Source organism: Mauremys reevesii, unplaced genomic scaffold (assembly GCF_016161935.1).
Source record: "Mauremys reevesii isolate NIE-2019 unplaced genomic scaffold, ASM1616193v1 Contig2, whole genome shotgun sequence".
Classification (NCBI taxonomy): domain Eukaryota; kingdom Metazoa; phylum Chordata; order Testudines; family Geoemydidae; genus Mauremys; species Mauremys reevesii.
In genome coordinates, this window is record NW_024100826.1 from 1960667 (window position 1) to 1979569 (window position 18903).

General features: G+C 59.8%; 1 protein-coding gene across 1 annotated transcript; it reads right to left on the reverse strand.

The window, feature by feature from the left end:
- Positions 1–2347: 2347 nt before the first annotated feature.
- ANKRD13D (ankyrin repeat domain 13D) lies at positions 2348–16034 on the reverse strand. The gene is made up of 15 exons (XM_039518024.1): positions 15851–16034; positions 13264–13399; positions 12730–12854; positions 11502–11547; positions 10980–11123; positions 10389–10578; positions 8218–8284; positions 7789–7870; positions 6653–6714; positions 6286–6416; positions 5739–5896; positions 4794–4958; positions 4407–4570; positions 3892–3971; positions 2348–3525 (listed from the first exon to the last, which is right to left on the reverse strand). The coding sequence occupies exons 1-15, from the start codon at positions 15938–15940 to the stop codon at positions 3234–3236; spliced, it is 1932 nt and encodes a 643-aa protein (XP_039373958.1). The 5' UTR covers positions 15941–16034; the 3' UTR covers positions 2348–3233.
- Between the last annotated feature and the right edge of the window lie 2869 nt (positions 16035–18903).

An 18903-nucleotide genomic window follows, 5' to 3' on the forward strand; every position in this document is an offset into this window, starting at 1 on the left:
GCCGCCCAGCTGTGGGGGTGCTTTGATTGCTCCAGTTCAAGGCCATGTTGACAGCAACTCTTGGGATCTAATGAGGGGAAATTGATGGGAAGATGATAAACTTTGCCATGGGGGGACAGAACTAGTAGGGACCATCCAGGTGATCACATCCAGTCTCCTGCTCTCCCATGTAACCCCAGCATATAATCCTGGTCATATATTTACCAATCTCCACTCTAAAACCAGGCCAGTTGTTTGCCCCACTACTCCTAGTGGGAGATGGGCCAGCCCCTCACTTCGCTGGTGGGTAGAAACCTTCTAGTTCCCAACCTGTTTATGCCTGGCCACTTTCTCCCCCTTTGTTCTTGTGACAATGTTGTCCTTTATTTTAAATCGCTTGTCTCCCTCCCTGCTGTACTGATAGAGACAGCTCTGCTCCAGCTTCATTTTGCTGGGTTAAACAAACCAAACTCTCCCAGTCTTTTCTTGTCTAACAGGCCCCTGCTCATAGAGCCATCAAAGTGTAGGGCTGGAAAGGGCCATGAGAGGTCATCAGGTCCAGCCCCCCCATGCTGGGGCAGGACCAAGTAAACGTAGACCATTCCCAGGCAGGGGTTTGTCCCACCTGTTCCTAAAAACCTCCATGATGGGGATTCCACAACCTCTTGGTTCCAGAGCTGAACTACCCTTAGACTTAGAAAGTTTTTCCTACCATCTAACCTAGATATCCCTTGCTTCAGATTAAACCCATTACTTCTCACCCTGCCTTCAGTGGACACACAAAACAATTGACCCACGGTCTCATTATAACAGCCCTTAACATATATGAAGACCTTATCAGGTCCCCTCCTCAGCCATCTTTTCTCAAGACTAAACGTGCCCTGTTTTTAACCTTTCCTCATAGGTCAGTTTTTTTAAATCTGATCATTTTTGTTGCTCCCTGCTGGCCTTACTCCAGTTTGCCCACATCCCTCCCAAAGCATGCACCCAGGGCCGGTGCAAGGATGTTTCACGCCCTAGGTGAAACTTCCACCTTGCACTCTCCCCCCCACCACCCTGAGGCGCCCCCGCAGCAGCTCCTACCCCCACCCTCAGGCACCCACCCCTGCTCTGCGCACGAGCACCAATCAGCTTAGGTGCCACAAGCCTGGGAGGTGGGACAAGTGAAGTAGCCACAGCGTGCTCAGGGAGGAGGCGGGGCAGGGTTGAGCTGGGGCAGGGAGTTCCCCTGCGTGCCACCGCCCCCCCCACTTGCTGCAGGCGGCCTTCCCCGCGCTCCCCTGCCCCAGCTCCCTCCGCCTAAATGCCGGCGGCGACCTAGGCAGCTGAAGATCTGGCCACCGCGGTCGCTGCCGAAGAAAATGGCACCCCCCAAATCCTAGCAAGGCGGTCGCCTAAATGGTTGCACCAGCCCTGCATGCACCCAGAACTGGACACAGGACTCTAGCTGTGGACTCACCAGAGCTAAGTAGAGTGGGACAGTTACCTCCCGTGTCATACATCCTAGAAGCCCTTTTCTCTGCACCAGTTCTGAATTCTTGAACACAGGTGCCCAGAACTGCGCACGATTCCAGATGAGGTCTCACCAGTACCTTGTACAAACAGCACGAACCCTTCCCTACCTGTACAGGAAATACCTCACCTGACACATCCTTGGATTCCATTTGCCTTTTGCACGGCCATATAACCTTGGTGGCTCACTGTCATCCTGTGATCAGCTTGTACGGGCAGGTTCTTTCCAACTGATGAGCACCCAATTTAGAGCAGAAATTCTTCTTTTTAAGACATTACTAATGCGAGGGGAGTGGCAAGAAAGGGGTAAGCTAGGGGGTGGACATGGGGATTGCAAATCAGGGATTCATGGAGCTAATGAAAGCCAGTGCAACCACTTGGCCCCTTCTCTGCTCTAGACTCTCAGGCTCAGGCATGGCCCCCTTGCCCACTGGGCACAGGCGTAGCTGGGTCTTGCCTGGCTGTTGAGTATGTCCAAGTCTGTAGTGGATAGGAATAGGGTGATATTCCTTTAAATAGCACGTGAGCCCTCTAGCAGCACTCACGAGAACCCATCCAGAGCAGCAGTGGGCACATAGCCACAGCTGGCACACCCAGGTGTTTCTGTCCTGTAAAGAAGCAAGATGCAACCAAGCCCCCCTGATAAGTGGCAAGGCCTCCCAGTACCAGCAGGACTCTGTGCCCCCTTGGGGACCCTGTCTGCATTGGGAGAAGCTGGCCAGAGAGGGACCCCAGAGCAGAGGGGATGCTCTGAGCAGGATACTGGCTCCATTCCCTCCCTCAGGCAGCTGATGCACCAGTAAAGGCCCAAGCCAAAGAGTGACATGCACAATGAAGGGAGCCAGAGAGCCAGGGGGCTGGTTGGTTTCTCCTTTTTATTTCATGGTTCCTGCTGCACAGAGGCCCTCACCTGGCCCCTGCGGGTGCCAGGAGGAGCCACTCCACGCAGCTGTTCCCTTTCCAACCTTTGGAGTTGAGTTAAAAAAACAAAACCCACCTTTCGCCCTCCCCATTCTAGAGCTGCAGAGATATAAATAAAATAAATTAAACAGGCAAGAGAGGACATGGCAGCTACGCACAGGGGGTTCGGGAGGCGAAACACAGGACTGAAAATTATTGGCCCTGCTTCTGTTTGAGTGTCACATTCCACCTCTCCCACCAATGTAGCATCCCCATCCTAGTCATCAGGTTTCCGGCCCTGCCTCATCACCTCTAGCCCTTCATTGCCCTCACCCCTATTGCCCACGTGGGCTGACAGGACACAGTCAGAGTCAGAGAGAGAGAGAGTGTGTGTGTGTTATGCCCAGTTTCAGAATCCCACTACTTCCACCAACATGAATTAAGAGTCCAGTTGGAAACTGCTTTCTCTACAGCAGAGAGTTCTTCTTAGCCTCTGCCACTCTGTTGCTGCTCCTCTCCTCTGTTCCCTCATTCTTCTCTTTCCTCCTAGCCCTACAAAACTTTCCTCCACCAGGCAGGGGGAACAGAATAACCATTTAAAAACAAAACAAAACAGAAGAGTTAAATTAAATAAGACCCAAGAGGCAGCGGGACTGAGAGCCCTGGGAAAGGCAGAGGGTGTCTCGTCAAGTCCAGTCCTGCCCCCTGCAAGACAGGGGGTGGGGAATGGGACGGGTACCCCCCTCAAGGTTAAAAATACAACAGCAAAGCCAGGGCACTGGGGAGCCCCTGGGAGTCTTGGGGGAGGCTGGGTTCAGGGCCCCCTGCTGGTATGCTGGGCATTACTTCTCCGTCAGGGAGAGCTGGAGTATGCGCTGCAGCTCCTCATCCTCCTCACGCTGCTGGCGCTCCTGCTCCTCCTGCTCCCGCGATGACAGCTCCATGGCCAGGCGCAGCTGCTCATCGAAGCTGGGGTAGGCTGGGGGAGGCAGGACCGAGGAGGAGGAGCCATTGGTGCTGGGGGCCGGGCTGTCCTCAGGAGGGACGATGCTGTTGTCACTGTTGCCTCCGTCACCAGACTCAGTCGCAGCCAGGCCTTGCCCCGACTGCAGGAACATGCTCTCCTGGATGGCGCTGCGGGAGAGAGATGCGGGTCAGCAACTGCCCTCACAGTCCCGCCCCCAAGACCTGCCTCTCCCTCACAGCTGTGCCCCTTTGTCACAGCCCCACCCCCCACCAATCAGCACCTGTCTCTCACAGCCCCAACCTCCACCAACCAGCCCCTCCCTCACAGCCCTGCCCCCCACCGACCAGCACCTGCCTCTCACAGCCCCACCCCCACCACCTGCCTCTCACCACCTCACAGGCCCCCCCCACTGACCAGCCCCTGCCTCACCCTGCCAGCCCAGAGAATGGCTATGTGAGAGGCCAAGGAAGGAAGGGAGGGGTCTGCTGCCCATGGAGGTCCTGGCACAAAGCTCATCCCACCCCAGAACTCACCGCTCCAGCTGCAACTCCTCGTCATAGGAAGGGGGGTTGGAGCCTGGGCGCGTGTTGGTTAGCGCCTCCCAGATAGTGACCTGCAGTCCAGGGCACCAATGAGCACATGGGAATATTCCCCTCCCTTGCTGAATCAGAGACCCCAAATCCCACACCCCTGAACCAGCCAGATAGCTCCCCACCTCAACTGGACAGGAACAGAAGTAGGGAACTGGCATGCCCTAAAGGGGGAAGGCCCCATGTCCCATTCCCTGCCCCCCTGAGCCCACTAGTCCCAGCACCCTGGGGCTGGATCAGAGCTGGTGCCCCGAGAGGGAAAAGGCTCCATGTCCCATTCCATGCCCCCAGGCCCACCAGTCCCCTCACCCTGGGGCCAGATCAGAGCCAGTGCCCCAAGAGAGGAAAGGCCCCATGTCCCATTCCCTGCCCCCCTGAGCCCACCAGTCCCCCCCCCCACCCTGGGGCTGGATCGGAGCTGGTGCCCTGAGAGGAGAAAGGCCCTGCCTGGATCTCACCTGGTCGGTCTCGGTGCCAGCGTCGAGCAGGCTCTGCTGGATGGCAAACTGCAGCAGGTCATCATCCTCGTCCCGCATGGGCTCATTGCGGCCAGCACCCAGCATAGCGTAGCCCTGGGGCACCTCAAACACTACCGGGTCCACCTCGCAGGGGAACGGGAACACTGGGGAGAGGGGGATGGGGTGAGAGTGGCCCATACCCCACTGGGATCACAGACACACTGCTCCACCTGTAGGAGTCTGCCCCTCCCAGAGGGGCACCCACCCCCCACACATACTGCCTTGGCCCTCGACCCTGTGGAGATTGGGGTCAATAGAGGTCACTGTGGGGTTTGCAGTGGGATGCCTGGTGTGCACAGCCCCCCCACCCCTTGCAGGCTCCCCTACCTTTCGGGTTGGGGGGCGCCTCTGCCCCTGCAGCTGGTTCTCTGGCATCCCCTGGGGAGGAGCTGGGGGCAGGGCCGCAGACCCGCACGGAGCTCAGCGACTCATCGCACCCACACAGGTTGCTGAAGGTGATTCGTGCATTGAGCACATGGAAGAGGGGGATCTCTGGTGTGTGTGTGTGTGAACACGAGAGCGTGAGACACTGGGAGCAACGGATGGTACAGCCCCCAGGCATGCCCCTCACGCATCAGCCACCCTGGCCCCGCTCCCTCTGGCCCCAAGCCACACCTCCCGAGCTCCCCAATCCTGCCTGGCCCCCAGCCACTCCGGCCCAGCTCCCCACAGCCCCCAGCCACCCCTCCCCCTCATGATCCCTGCCACCCCACCCCGGCCCAGCTCCTCACAACCCCCAGCCACCTCTCCCCCTCATGATCCCAGCCACACCTCCTCCGCCCCTCAGACTCCCCTCCCCAGCTCCTCCATCCTTGCTGGCCCCCAGACTCCCTCCTCCTCATGATCCCTGCTGCCCCTCCCCTGCCCCATAACAGCCACTCCCCCCAGCTCCCCCATCCTCCCCGGCCCCCAACCACCCCAGCCCAGATCCCCACGGTCCTCAGCCACCCCTCCCTGTCATGATCCTTGCCACTCCTTGCCCATCAGCCCAGCCACCCTTCTCCATGATCCTTGCCACACCTCCCAACTCCCCTGCCCCCAGTCCCTGCCACCCCACTTTGGGGGACCCCTGCCAACCTTCATACCCCCACAACTGGCCCTCATTTCTCCCAACTCCCCCAACCCCCCAATTCCCACCACATCTCCAGCCACCTCTGTGCCCCTCAGACTCCCCAGATCCCAGCCATTCCTTCCCCTCCACCCGTCCCCTGCCCACCGCTATCGCTCTCCAAATCCAGCCAGGCCACCCCCCGTCAGATCTGCCCCACTCACCGATTTTGACAGGGAAGCCGGGTGGCAGCTTGAGGGTGATGAAATCACGCAGCTTGGCGAAGTGGGCGTTGCTGATGGCCATGAGGTCAATGATGGGCGTAACCTGCTCCACCAGCGACAGGGGGTGATCCTCGCACAGCCACAGCGTGGCCTTGAACCTGTCATGGCCGGGAGAGCATCACAGCCAGCTGCCCCAGCCCCAATTCCTGCACGGCACTGGCTATGCAAAGCAAGGGACCAGGCCTGGCGCCCTTTAGGGGCGAGCACTCTACACGGTTGTCCCGGACGCCTGGGTCCCATTCCCTGTCCTGGTCTCTCCCTCACTCTGGGGGCTGGGAGCTGCAGGAACTTCTAAGGTTGAACACACTGCCCTGCCATCCCAGACACCTGGGTCCCATTCTCTGGCAGAGGGGAGCTAGAATTAGGGTGGATTTTCCACGCCATGCAGTATCGCTGGCTGAGAGTGCAGAGCGACTCTTCATGCTCCTCTAGCACATTCTCCCTCTCTGCTGCCATCCCAGACCCCCACCCCCACTCCCCACCTCACCTCTGCACCTTGTTGGACATCTCAATAGGGCGGCCAATGTTGCGGGCCTCCAGGTTGAAGCTGGGGTCGAAGTACTCCTCGGGGGTGATGGCCGTGGGGTTGGTGAGGGTGGCGGACTGCAGCACAGGGGCCTGGAGGGGGCAGGCATGGGGAAGGGGAGTCAGATCCCCCATTCACATGCTCTCTGGCTGTGCCCCTTGTGCCGAATTCCCCCTCACTTGCTGTATTCCCCCCACCCCTCACCCTCAAACAGCCCCATCTCCAGATTCTACCATCATGGCTGGGAACTTGACACTTCTGCCCTGACCCCCACCACACCAGGCGCGTGTCTCGAGTCCTCAGAGCAGGAGGAGGGCCCGTCACTCACCCCGTTGTGGGAGGCATGCTGCTGGGCGATCCCCAGGAAGGACTGGAAGGGCGTCTTGGAGCCTGTGGGGGGGAGGGGAAGTAGGTTAGACTCAAAGACCCACTGGAGTGTATGAATCCCCACCACCACCACCTCCCCCCGAGGAAACAGCTACCACGCTCATTCTGTGCCCTGGGGAACCTACTCTGGTAGGGCCAGTTCCCCCACCCACAGCAATCAGGTCTGATGTGGGTGTGGATACAGAACGCTCAGCATCAGGGGGCAGCTTAAACGAGTGCTCAGGGGGGCAGGGCTTGAGACATGATGGACAGGTGGAGAGGCGGGTTGTTGTCAGTGGGTTGTGACTGGAGGGGAGGGATGGATGTGGTGCTGTGACTGAAAGGCCAGGGGGTGGGGCCAGGCCCTTGTAGGCGGGTCTGTGATTGGAAGGCTGGGGCAGGTCTGTCACAAGGGGAAGTAGGGGGCACTGTGGGTGGGCATGTCAGAGCAGGAGGGCTGGGGTGCTGTGATTGGATGTTCAGAGTGGGTATATCAGAGGGGGAGGGGGCAGGCTGAAGAGAGGGCTGGGGCCGGGCCTGGCGCCAGGATGGACAGTCGCAGGGGAAGGGGTGATGTACTAGGGTGGCAAAGTGACCGATTTTCGACTGGAAAGTCCGATCGATGAGGGGACCTGACAGTGTCCAGTCAGATCTACTGACCGGACACCCAATGTCCGGTTACTTCGGGTGTGGGAGGTGGGGAGGAGCTGGGTCATCATCTGCTCCAGCCCCTACACAGCCAGGTCTGCCTCCTGCCTTCATTAGGCAGCTGCAGCTCCCAGCCCTGGCTCCGCAGGCAAGTCCCTTCTGACCGGGAGGGTTGCGGGGTGGGAGGGGAAAAGCAGCAAGCAACAGGGAAGGGAGGGGGAGAGGAGTGGATGGGGGTGGGGCCTCAGGGGAAGAGGCGGGGCAGGGGAGGTTCCGGCACTCCTGCTGGAGTGTCGAGTTTTTAAATATTACCAAGTTGGCAACCCTATGCTGTGTATATGTGTGGGGCTGGCACTGTGATTGGATATCCAGGGTGGATGTGTCAGAGGGGAAGGGATGGGCCATTGCAGACTGCATGTTCTGATTGGTTGGCTAGGGCCAGCGTGTTACCTTTGGTGCGGGACTTGTCCTGGTCCGATAGGTGCTCGGTTCTTGTTTTAGTGATGAGCTCCACGTTGCTGGCACTGTAAACCTGCCAGGACATGGGGTGTGAATCAGCTTTCTCAGCCCCCTCCCCCATGAGCTACACCCCCGAGGGGTGAGCACCTTGCGCTGCCTTCCCAGACACCTGGTCCCATTTTCTGGCTTGGTATCTCTAGTACACGCGAGGCCCGTAGAGGTGAGCACCTCCTCCTGCTCCTAGATGCCTGGGTCCCATTCCCCTTCCTGATCTCTCCTCCCTTGGGAAACTGTGATGCCCCTACAGGCAAGGACTTCACACTGCCATACCACAGGTCTGGGGCCCATCCCATCCCAGTCTTTCCCTCCCAGTTAAGGTTCCCATCCCGTGCACCCCCAGGATGGGGAACAGGGCATTACCTTGGCTTCATAGCCACTGATCACTTCCATCTTCTCCGAGCGCCAGCCCCAGATCCCAGACTTATTCCTGCCAAGATGGGAATGGTCGGGTCAGATACTGCGTTCCCCTACTTCTGCCCCAGCCCACCCTAGACAGACCCCTCCCCTCCCCTCCCCCATATGCCCCAATGCCTGGCTGTGGCTCCCCCAGGCTCCCTCCAGTCAAGAGCTACCCAAGCCCAGCTCTGTTCCTCCCTGGATCCTCCTTTCAGTGCCCAGCTGTGAATAGAGCTGTTGCACAAGAGCTGCAGGCACGTGCATCCCCCAGCCCTGGCTCTGCTCACCAACCCCAAGGGCAGGCATGGAGCTGAAGGACAAGATGCCCAAGGAAAGGCCTGGTCACCCCCCAACCCTGCTCACTAGCATGAGCGGTCATACGAGGGCCTGTCACATGCGCCTCCCCCCCACGCTGCTCACTAGTACACACGGTTGTACGAGGGCCCGTCACACATGCAGATCCCCTGCCCCACTCACTAGCACACACACACTCATATGAAGACTTATTGCCTATATGGATCCCCTGCCCACTCATTAAGACACGCAGCCATATGAGGACCCACAGACCCACTCACTAACACACACAGTTGTGCCTGTCACACACACAGATCCCCGGCCCCGCTCACTAACACATGTGGTCACATGAAGGCCTGTTGCACATACACTTCTCATTCGCACATGCAGCCATATGAGGACCCATTGCATATGAGGGCCAGTCACACGTGCGGACCCCCCTGCCCCGCTCACTAGCACACACACCATCATATGAAGGACTATTGCATATACGAACCCCCTGCCCCCTCATTAAGACACGCAGCCATACGAGAGCCCATCACACACATGGACCCCTGCCCCACCCCACTCATTAGTGCACACGGTTGTGCCCATCACACACGCAGATCACCCACCCTGCTCACTAGCACATGTGGTCATATGAAGTCCCATCGTACACATGGACCTCCTGCCCCTCTCACTAGCACACACGGTCATACAAGGGCCCGTCGTACAAGAAGACCCCCCCGCCCCACTGACTAGCACACACAATTGTGTCCGTCACACATGCAGATCCCCTGCCCCGCTCACTAGCACACACACCATCATATGAAGGACTATGGCATATACAAACCCCCTGCCCCCTCATTAAGACAGGCAGCCATACGAGGGCCCATCGCACATGCGGCCCCCTGACCCTCCCAACTCACTAGTGCACACGGTTGTGCCCGTCACACACACAGATCACCCACCCCGCTCACTAGCACATGTGGTCACATGAATCCCTGTTGCACATGCAGATTCCTCTGTCCATCTCACTAGCATGTGCAGTTGTATGAGGATCCCCTGCCTATCTCACTAGTATGCATGGTCATTTAAGGACCCATTGCACACGCAGACCACCACTCCACTCCATGCTCACTAGCGCACACGGTCGTACAAGGGCCAATCACACATGTGAATCCCCTGCCCCGCTCACTAGCACACGCGGTCGTACAAGGGCCCATCACACACATGGATCCCCCACCCCGCTCATCAGTTGCGACCACAAAAATGTCAGTCGTGCCCATCCCCCCTCCCCACTGTCCACAGCCTCTAGCACAAGGGCATCTCGTGCACAGCCACCTCACCCGCCACTTGTGCGTTTCTCATAGACTCATAGACTTCAAGGTCAGAAGGGACCATTATGATCATCTAGTCTAACCTCCTGCACAATGCAGGCCACAGAATCTCACCCATCCACTCCTGTAACAAACCCCTAACCTATGTCTGAGTTATTGAAGTCCTCAAATCATGGTTTAAAGACCTCAAGGTGCAGAGAATCCTCCAGCAAGTGACACGTACCCCACGCTGCAGAGGAAGGCGAAAAACCTCCAGGGCCTCTGCCAATCTTCCCTGGAGAAAAATTCCTTCCCGACCCCAAATATGGCAATCAATTAAACCCTGAGCATGTGGGCAAGACTCACCAGCCAGCATGCTCCTCCTTCCCTGCCCTCCCTCGCCAGTCACGTACTCCCCCGCCTCCCTCATGTCTGTCCTCGTGCACCCTGCCTCTCACACCCGCCCCTCTCAGAGGCCTGCCCCCACGTGGTCAGCCTGCATGAATGCCCCCCACACGTCCTCCCCCTCCCACCCCAGCTCACCGCTCGAAGGCGATGTTCTTGGTGTCGAGGTGGGTGGAAACGATGGGCGAGGTCAGCCGGCTAGCCACGTGCTCCTCGGTGGGCTGCATGGCAGCCAGCATCAGCTCTGGCTCATGCAGGGCCAGCGACAGCGTCTCCGTGTAGACCACCTGCTTGTCGTGATCCACCTCCATCACCATGGCACCCTCCTCTGGCCAGGGGGAGAGGGGACACATCAGTGCCACAGTCCCACCCTACCCCTGGCCAGGTTGGAGGTACCATGGTGATGTCGCCTCAGCCTCCCTCCAGGATTCCCTGAGACTCTATGTGTAGGCGGACTGCTTCCCTGGCCTTTTCCAGCAGCCATATCCCAATGGAGCGCCAACTCCCATTGGCAGTGACCCCATTCCCCTCCCCAGGGCTGGGCCAGCTGGGGTCTCAGCCCCATCTCTGGGAGCCCCTCGTGTTGGGGAGTGGAAAGGGGCCCAGCTCTACTACTCAGTCAGATCGGGGAGGTGCATCCTGCACAGGGCATTGAGAGGAAATAGAGCCCAATTCCCCCGGGGGCAGAGGAATGGGGTGGGGCCCGGAAAGGCTGGGGGCATCTCTGACCTTCCCCCTTGAAGATATAGCTGCGCCGCCCACGCTGCCAGGTCATGTGCTCGAAGCCCAGCAGGGTGGTGTCGACCCGCAGGTTCTCGCCACGCTTCCACACCCGGTATACATCGCTCGGGCACACCTTGGAGACCAGGGGCACTGTGGGGGAGGGACAGAGAGTGAGCGGGGAAGAGGCATGGCAGTGTGGGCAGCTGCACCCCACCAGGGAGGGTGTGTCCAGATGCCTGCAGTTCCTCCTCCCAGCCAGCGGGGGCTCCATTATGGTGCTGGGCTTAACATGGCCAGGCAGCACTCCCATCCCCCCAAACTCCCACGCCAGGGCCCAGCTCCGAGAAAGGGAGGCACTAGCTGCTGGCAGATCAGGGGCAGGGTAGTGGCTGGGTGGGGACAATGACCAGGGGGATCTAGTCTCCCCCTTCCATATAGCCAGATATCCCTGGTCTCTGGCACTGGGGAAGGAGATTGGGGGTGTCCTCCTGCAAACCCCCCTTCGGGAGCCCCCAGGGACGGACTCACCCCAGCTGGTGAACTCCCACTTCATCTCCACGTAGAAATCAGGGGCCTGGAAGAGAGGAGACAGCAAAGGGATGAGATCAGGCATTCCCAGCAGAGATCGGGGTGGGGGAGATCAGGGTCTGCAGGACGGGGGGAATCCCTGAAGAGATTGAGGTCTGAGAGATCATGGGGGATTCCCTGGAGGGACTGGGGGGGGGGGGGGGAGAGATCAGAAGGGGGGGAATTCCCTGAAGTGATCAGATTGGGGAGGAACAGGGAAAGAGAGATCCGGACTTGGGGAGGAGGGGAGGTCCCTCCCTGATTAGGGGTAGGGGGTAAGAACAGGATCCTGGGGGAAGTGAGGGGATCCCTGCAGAGATCCTGGGGGACAAATCTCAAGCTGGGAAATCCCCAGGGCTGGGTGAGATCCTAAGTGTGCTCCTGTCCAAGATCCTGGGGGATCCCAATGTATCCCCCACTGTGGGCGCCCAGGGCTTAGCTCTCAGGAGGCACCTAGGGGCCAGCAGGGCAGGGGTGCCAGGGGGCTGGGGGGTCATCCGTATCCCAGGGTGGGATCCCAGAGGGCTGGGGTCCCAGGGGGGTGTCTGTAACCCAGGGTAGGAATGCCAGGGGGCTGGGGCCCCAGGGGGGAGTCTGTACCCCAGGGCAAGGGTACCAGGGGGCTGCGGTCCTGGGGCGGGTTTGTACTCCAGGGCAAGGCTGGCAGGGGGCTCAGGTCCCTGGGGGGGCTGAACCACAGGGCGGGGGTACCAGAGGGCTGGGGGGTGTCTGCATCCTAGGGCAGGGGTGCCAGACGGCTGGGGTCCCAGGGGTGTGTGTCTGTACCCCAGGGCGGGGGAGGGGCCAGGGGGATGGGGTCCCAGGGATGTGTGTCTGAACCCCAGGGCAAAGCTGGCAGGGGGCTGGGGTCCCAAGGGGTCTGTACCCCAGGGCGTGGGTCCTGGGGGGGTCTGTACCCCAGGGCAAGAGTGCCAGGGGAGTCTGCACCCCAGGGAGGGGATGCCAGGGGAGTTGGGGTTCCAGGGGGTTCTGTACCCCAGGGCAAGGCTGGCAGGGGGCTGAGGTCCCAGGGGTCTGTACCCCAGGGCGAAGGTGCCATGGGGCTGGGGTCCTGTGTGTGTGTGTCTGTACCCCAGGGTGGGGATGCGAGGGGGCTGGGATCCGGGGGGAAAGGGGGGGTCTGTACCCGAGGGCAAGGCTGGCTGGGGGCACACACGCACACACTAACCTTGCGCAGTTTGTTGAGCAGCTCGGGGATGCCAGCCAGGCGGTTGGTGGCACGCTGGTAGTCGCGGTATTGGAGCACCAGTTGCACCATCTCAGGGTCCCCGGTGCTGACGGCCTCCTGCAGGACTGGGGGAGGGGCAGAGAGGGAGCAACACGGAGTCATCAGGGATAGGGCACTGCCTGTCCCCTCTGCACACTGGCACCCAAGCCAGCTCCCTCCCCTGCACACACCCCGGGCAAGGCCAGCACCAACCCATTGCCCTGGGCATGCAAAGCCAGGTACCCAATGGCACAACACAGGGCCCTCTGCTGGCAAAGTCCAGGTCTGAATCCTGGGTCCATGGACACCAGCCCCCTGGAGCATGGCAGAGGGGAGGCTGAGACCTCCAGGAGCTAGTGGGGGAGAAATTCCGTGCCATAGGGGAGGAGCCGTGCAGCAGAGGGGCTGGCACCAGAGCTGCCCAACTCCCCATAACTGCCCTCCATCCCCCCATACCTGACCTCCCCCAGCTCCGTGTGCTCCCCCCGCCAGTACCTGTCCAGCCATTGGCATTCTCCCTGCCCACGTTGGCGTTGTGCCGCAGCAGCACCCGGGCCGACTCGAGGTTGCCCAGTGACACAGCCAGCTCCAGAGGTGTGCGGCCCCGTGGGTCGATCAACTCGATATCGTGCTGAACGGGAACTGTGGGGTTAACAGCTGTACACCCCCCATGCCCCAATGGGCTAAACTAGGGCCCCAGCTGTACCACTGCCATCCTGGAGGCCTGGGTCCCATTCCCCATCCTGGGCTCTGGCCTCTCTGCCGGGGCTGGAAGCTGTTGGGCCTCTATGCCTGCCATCCTGGGTCCCATTCTGCCTGCCCCCTTCCCCCCCAAGGGGACTCTCCTGCCCAGCTCCTCAGCCTCACTCATGCAAAGGTGCCCCTCCCATGGCAGTGAGGGGACGTGGGGGTGCCTTGTCCTGCCCCCTTCCCCTATGGCCCCTCCCAGCTTGTCAAACTCCTGACTGGTTGTAGTGGGCTGTGGGCAGAGACGGGACCATGGGGGGCGCTGAGGGCAGGGATGTGGATTTATGCCGAGATCGCTCTCCAGACCCTAGTGCTAGTTGGAGAGAAGAGAGAAGGGGCTGGGAGGGCTATGGAATGGGTTGATCCCACACCTGCCCTGTGAGCAGATCCCACTCCAGTGCCTGGTACTGGCTGGGGAACGGGGGACCTGGTGAGAACCTGGTGAGACGGATCGGGGCAGGTGGGAGCTGATTGGGAAATAATGGCTGGGGCTGCCTGGGTGCAGTTTGCTCTCCAGCACCTGGTGCCATTTGGAGCGATGCTGGGGTGAGGTGGGGCGGGGGCAGGTGGAGGAAGAGGAACCAGGGAGACCTGGTGGGGAGGGTGCTGGCTAGAGGTGTCAGGTGGAGGAATGGCGGATGGGGGTACCAGGGTCAGGGTACATAGTGGGGTGATGCTGGGCGTAGGGGATACTGGATGGAGGAGTGGGATTAGGAAGGTACCTGGTGCAGGTACTGGGGGGTACCAGAAGGAGGGGGTTAGAGGGTACCTAGTGAGGGTACAGAGTGGAAAGGATGGAGGATAGGGGTCCTGGTGTGGGGTACCAAGTGAAGGGATGGAGGCTACTCAGAGGGGTGAGTAGAGAGGGTATCAGGGTGGGGTGGGGGTACCAGAGTATTGAAATGGAGAATGGGGATCTGGGATAGAGAAATGGGGATTGGGGGGTACCTGGGTTTAGGGGGTATCCAGTGGGGGGATGTGGGGGTAGGGGACACCTGGAGAGTGGTGATGCAGGGTTAGTGAGATGCTGGATTGAGGTTCAGGAGTAGGGAATACCTGGTGTAGGAATAGGAGTTGGGGGGGGGTGCCAGAGTGGGATATCCCAGGTGGGTTACGGGGTACCTATAGAAGGGGTTCCTGATGGGGTGGAGGAGGTCCCGGGGGGTGTGTGCCCAGTGTAGTGGGGGTCCTGGGAGGGCTTGGTGGGTCCCTGTGGTGGGGCTACCCATGGGGGGTGGGGTGCCCTGTGCAGCTCCAGGGTGGAGGTTAGGAGGGTCCCCACAGTGTAGAGTCCTAAGTGTGCCTGGTGGGCTAAGAGGTCCTGAGGGGTGCCTGGTGGTGTTAGGGGGTTCCAGAAGTGCCTGATGGGTGGGGTTCCCCAGGGGTTCCCGGGGTGGCTGCAGCAGAGTAGGGATGCCCAGTGGAGTGGGAAATTCTGGGGGGTCCCATGGGTATAGGGGTTGCCAGGTGACCAGTACCCAGCAGATTGGCAGGGTGTCTGCTGGGACGGGGGTCAGTGGAGTGGGGAGTGCCTAGCGGGGTGGAGAATGTTAGGAGGTTAAGGCATGGCTGGTGCCTAGTGGGGTGGAGAATGTTAAGGGGTCCCAGGGTTGGGGAGGGTTTGCTGGAGAGTTAAGGAGTCACCCAGCAGGGTGGGGGTGCCCAGTGTGTTGCCCAGGAGTGGCTGGCAGGGTAGCGGGAGCTGGGGTTTGAGGTTCTGGGGGTGCCACAATGGGATGGGGGGTTCTGGGAGTTTAGGGGATTTCCATGGTGCTTGGCGGAGTGTGTGGGGGGTCCTGGGAAAGACAAGTAGGATGTTGGGGGGGGTATCCCAGGAGGTCCTGGGGTGCCCAGTAGGGTGGAAGGTCTGGGATGCCTTGAAGGGTTCCAGGAGTGCCCAGAGGGGTGAAGGGTCCCAGAGTCCCAAGCGTGCCCAGTGGGGTGCGGTAAATCCCAGGGAGGGTTCTGGGGGTGCCTGGCGAACCCGGGGGGCGGGGGTCCCAGAGGCACCCAATGGGGTGGGGAGTATCCCAGGGGGAGGCTGGGGGACTAGTATAGCAAGGGGGATTCTGGGGGTGCCCGGTGAGGGGATACCGGGGGGTCTGGATGCTCAGCGGAGTAGGGGGTTCCCCGGGAGGGTCCAGGGTGCCGCTGGGGTCCCGGAAGGTGCCAGGGATGTACGCGCGCGCGGGGGGGGGTGTCCAATGGAGGGTGCCGGAGGTGACCGGCGCGGGGGGGTGGGGGGTCGCGGAGAGGGTCTCGCGGGAGCCCGCAGGGGTGGGGAAGGTCCCGGGGATGCCCGGCGAAGTGGGGAAAATCCCGGCGGGTCCCGCACCTGCCCCGTGCGCAGCTCGCTCTCCAGCGCCTGGTGCCGGTTGTGCCAGGCCAGCAGGTGCAGCGGGAAGGCGTCTCCGGCCCGGGCCATCCCGTCACCATATCCTCGGCCCGGCCGAGGCTGCGGCTGCCCTGCGCGGCGCTGGCGGCTCCGGGCGGCGGGCGCGGGGCCTGGCCCGGAATCGCTGCAGCGGCCGGGGGCGGCGAGGCGGGGCGGAGCGCGGCGCGGCGCTGGGCGGAGCGCGCCGGGCGGCCTCGCTGGGCCCTGGCGCCCCCCCAGCTCCGCCCGAGCCATGCACCGGCCTGGGGCGCTGCCCCGTGCCTGCCCCCCAGCGGCGTCTCAGCCCTGCTCGCTGCACCCTAACTAGCCCACAGGACAGCTCAGCCCTGCCCTGCTGCACCCTACTTCCCCTTGGGGCCTCTCAGCCCTGCCCAACCAAATATTAACTGCCCTCCTTGGGGCATTTTAGCCCAGCCCCCTGCATCTTAACTGCCCTCCTTTGGGGCATCTGCACCCTGTTCCCTTCCCCTGAGGACACCGTAGCTCTGCCCACCTCCTGCATTTTAACTGCTTCCCTCCATGGGCCACCTGTCTCCCCTGCATCTTAACTGTCCGCCTTGTGGCATTTTAGCCCTGCCTGCCCCCCAGGTCACCTGAGCTCTTCTGCCCCCCCTGTGATAAGGCCATGATAATAGGGCCTTATTGTCGTGTGGAAGCACACTGTGTGCCTCTACATTCCAAAGTGAAGGTGCAATTGCCATGTGGGCACAACTAGCAATGCCAGGACTCTTATGAGAGGGGTAGCTGTGTTAGTCTCTATCCACAAAAACAAGCAGCTTAAAGACTAACATTGATTTGGGCACAAGTTTTCATGGGTAAAAACCCACTTCTTCAGATGCATGGAGGCTTGGTCATACCAGGACTCTTGGCATCTGCAGCCTGTAGTCAGGCTCCCGAACAGGCTGGTATTGGGGTGGCTAGCCCCTGCCATCATATCCTCATGGCTTTTCTTCCCTCCCCCAGCTAGGTTAGGGCTAGCACAGGTCTGCCACCTCCCCTGTGACTGTCAGCTCTTTGAGGCAGGGACTGTGTTCTATGTGTACAGCACCTAGCACAACAGGGGTCCTGGTCCACTGCTGGGCTCCTGTGCTACTACCATGCAAATAAATACCTTGAGCCTTACTGCTGCCCCTTTGCATGGGAACATTTTGCTACAGGCTCTAATTACATGGTCACTTGTGAAAACTCACAGGAACCCCGGGGTGGGGGGAGAGCTAAGACCTGCCTCCCTGGGGCAGGGACTTGCTTAGGGTTATAGGAATGGTTAACACAGGTTAGTGGAAGAGGCAAGATTTGAGCTCCTGGATCCCAGTCTAGTGCATCTTCCCCTAGGCCAAAGGGTATTTTGGGAGGGCGGGAGGCTAGAGGTGGAATATAGTTTCCAGTGAAATCAGCCTCAAATTGGCTCATCCCCTTTTTGCAGCACTGTTCATCCTGGCTGACCAAAAAGTACTTTAACCAGCTACATAGCATGAGGGTGGAATTGCTTAATCCAGCAGCACTAAGATGCAGCTTCTTCTGGGGCATGGCACAGCAGCTGTTTACACTGGGATCCCTCACCTAGTGCTGAGATGCTGCGACCACTGGGGTGGGATGCAGCAGCTCTCTATATAAGTAACACCAAGCTCTGCAATGTATCCATCTCTGGGGTGGGATGCAGTGGCTGTATACATAACTAAAACCAGGCACTAAGATGCAGCCACATATATAAATAATATCCAACACTGAGATGCAGCCACCTTTGGGGTGAGATGCAGCAGCAGATGTAAATATTATCAAGCACTGAGATGGGATGCAGCAGCCATATATATATATATATATATATATATATATATATATGCATTACTAAACAATGAAATACAGTCACCTCTGGGGTGTGCCATAGTGGCTGTTTAAAAGACCAGAGCAACACCCATCACAAGAGTCTGGCTAGCAGGAATGGTCACGATTTGCTCTGTTTGCTTCCCACCCATACAACACCTTAGCCTGGGGGCTTGCTGAGGCATCTTCCCATTCGGGGTCCTATGTTTGCTGCAGGCCCAAGACTTGGCTACCCTGGGCACCCTGGCTGCTTCAGGCCAGCTTGGAGAATCTCAAGGAGGCTGGGTTGGCTGCTGTGATGCAAGCACTGCTGCCATCTGTGCTTCCTGTTTGCAAGCAGAGCTGGTTTGGCACGAGGGCATCTGGATCTGGGGAGGTGCTCCCCCGCAGGGTACAGGGCACCACCTTCTGCAGGGATAATGAGAGGTTAGGAAAGGCAGTGATGGTGAATCACGGGGAATGCCAACGAAGGAATGCAGGGAGGCAGGCTGGAGTCAGTCAAGCTGGCCGGGAAGCCAGGATGATGAACTTGCTTCTCCTCAAACATGCCAGGGATCTTTACCCACCACAAGGGGCACAAGGCACAGATTGGCTAGGCATGAGAAAGACCCCACCCCCCACCCCCACAGCACAGCACCCTACAGGTACATTGGGGTCAGCACTGACTGCAAGGGGACAGACACAATGTCCTCTACCGAGTCCCCACCCTGCTCCCATCAGCATAGCACCTCCTAGTGCCAGGCCATGGCATTGGAGCACATCTCCACTGCGCCCCCGCCCTGAGCATTTGGAGCCAGCCCTGACTGTCTGTTTTGCCCTGGGGCAGGTGCTGCCAGCTGCCTGAGCTGGAGAAGGGGCTAACACTGCCAGGCTGTTGCCTTGTTCTATTACAGCTGGTTAAATCCACCTCTCAGGTGGAACCTCCCTCCCCCATTCAGCATCTTGGAACCATTGTTTGCCTTGAAGCAAATCCCTGGGGAGGGAATGGTGGCAGGACAAGGGCCCAGCAGTTTCTGAAGCAAACACAGGCCTGGAGCATGGGGAGAACAGGGAGACACACAGCCCTGCAGTTCCCATTCCTGCCAGGCATGGGCCATTGCAACAATTTGCTGCCAGCTCATTAGCCACTGGGTGGTTTGCAAACCAGGGTGGAGCTGGCTCTGGTTTGCTGG

Excerpts from the sequence above, each read along its gene's own strand:
- ANKRD13D (XM_039518024.1), bottom strand. The coding sequence starts at position 15,940 with ATGGCCCGGGCCGGAGACGCCTTCCCGCTGCACCTGCTGGCCTGGCAC. Across the intron at positions 10,579-10,979 it reads CTATATCTTCAAGGGGGAAG|AGGAGGGTGCCATGGTGATG; the intron begins GTCAGAGATGCC and ends CCCCCTGGCCAG. Across the intron at positions 8,285-10,388 it reads AAGAACATCGCCTTCGAGCG|GAATAAGTCTGGGATCTGGG; the intron begins GTGAGCTGGGGT and ends CCATCTTGGCAG.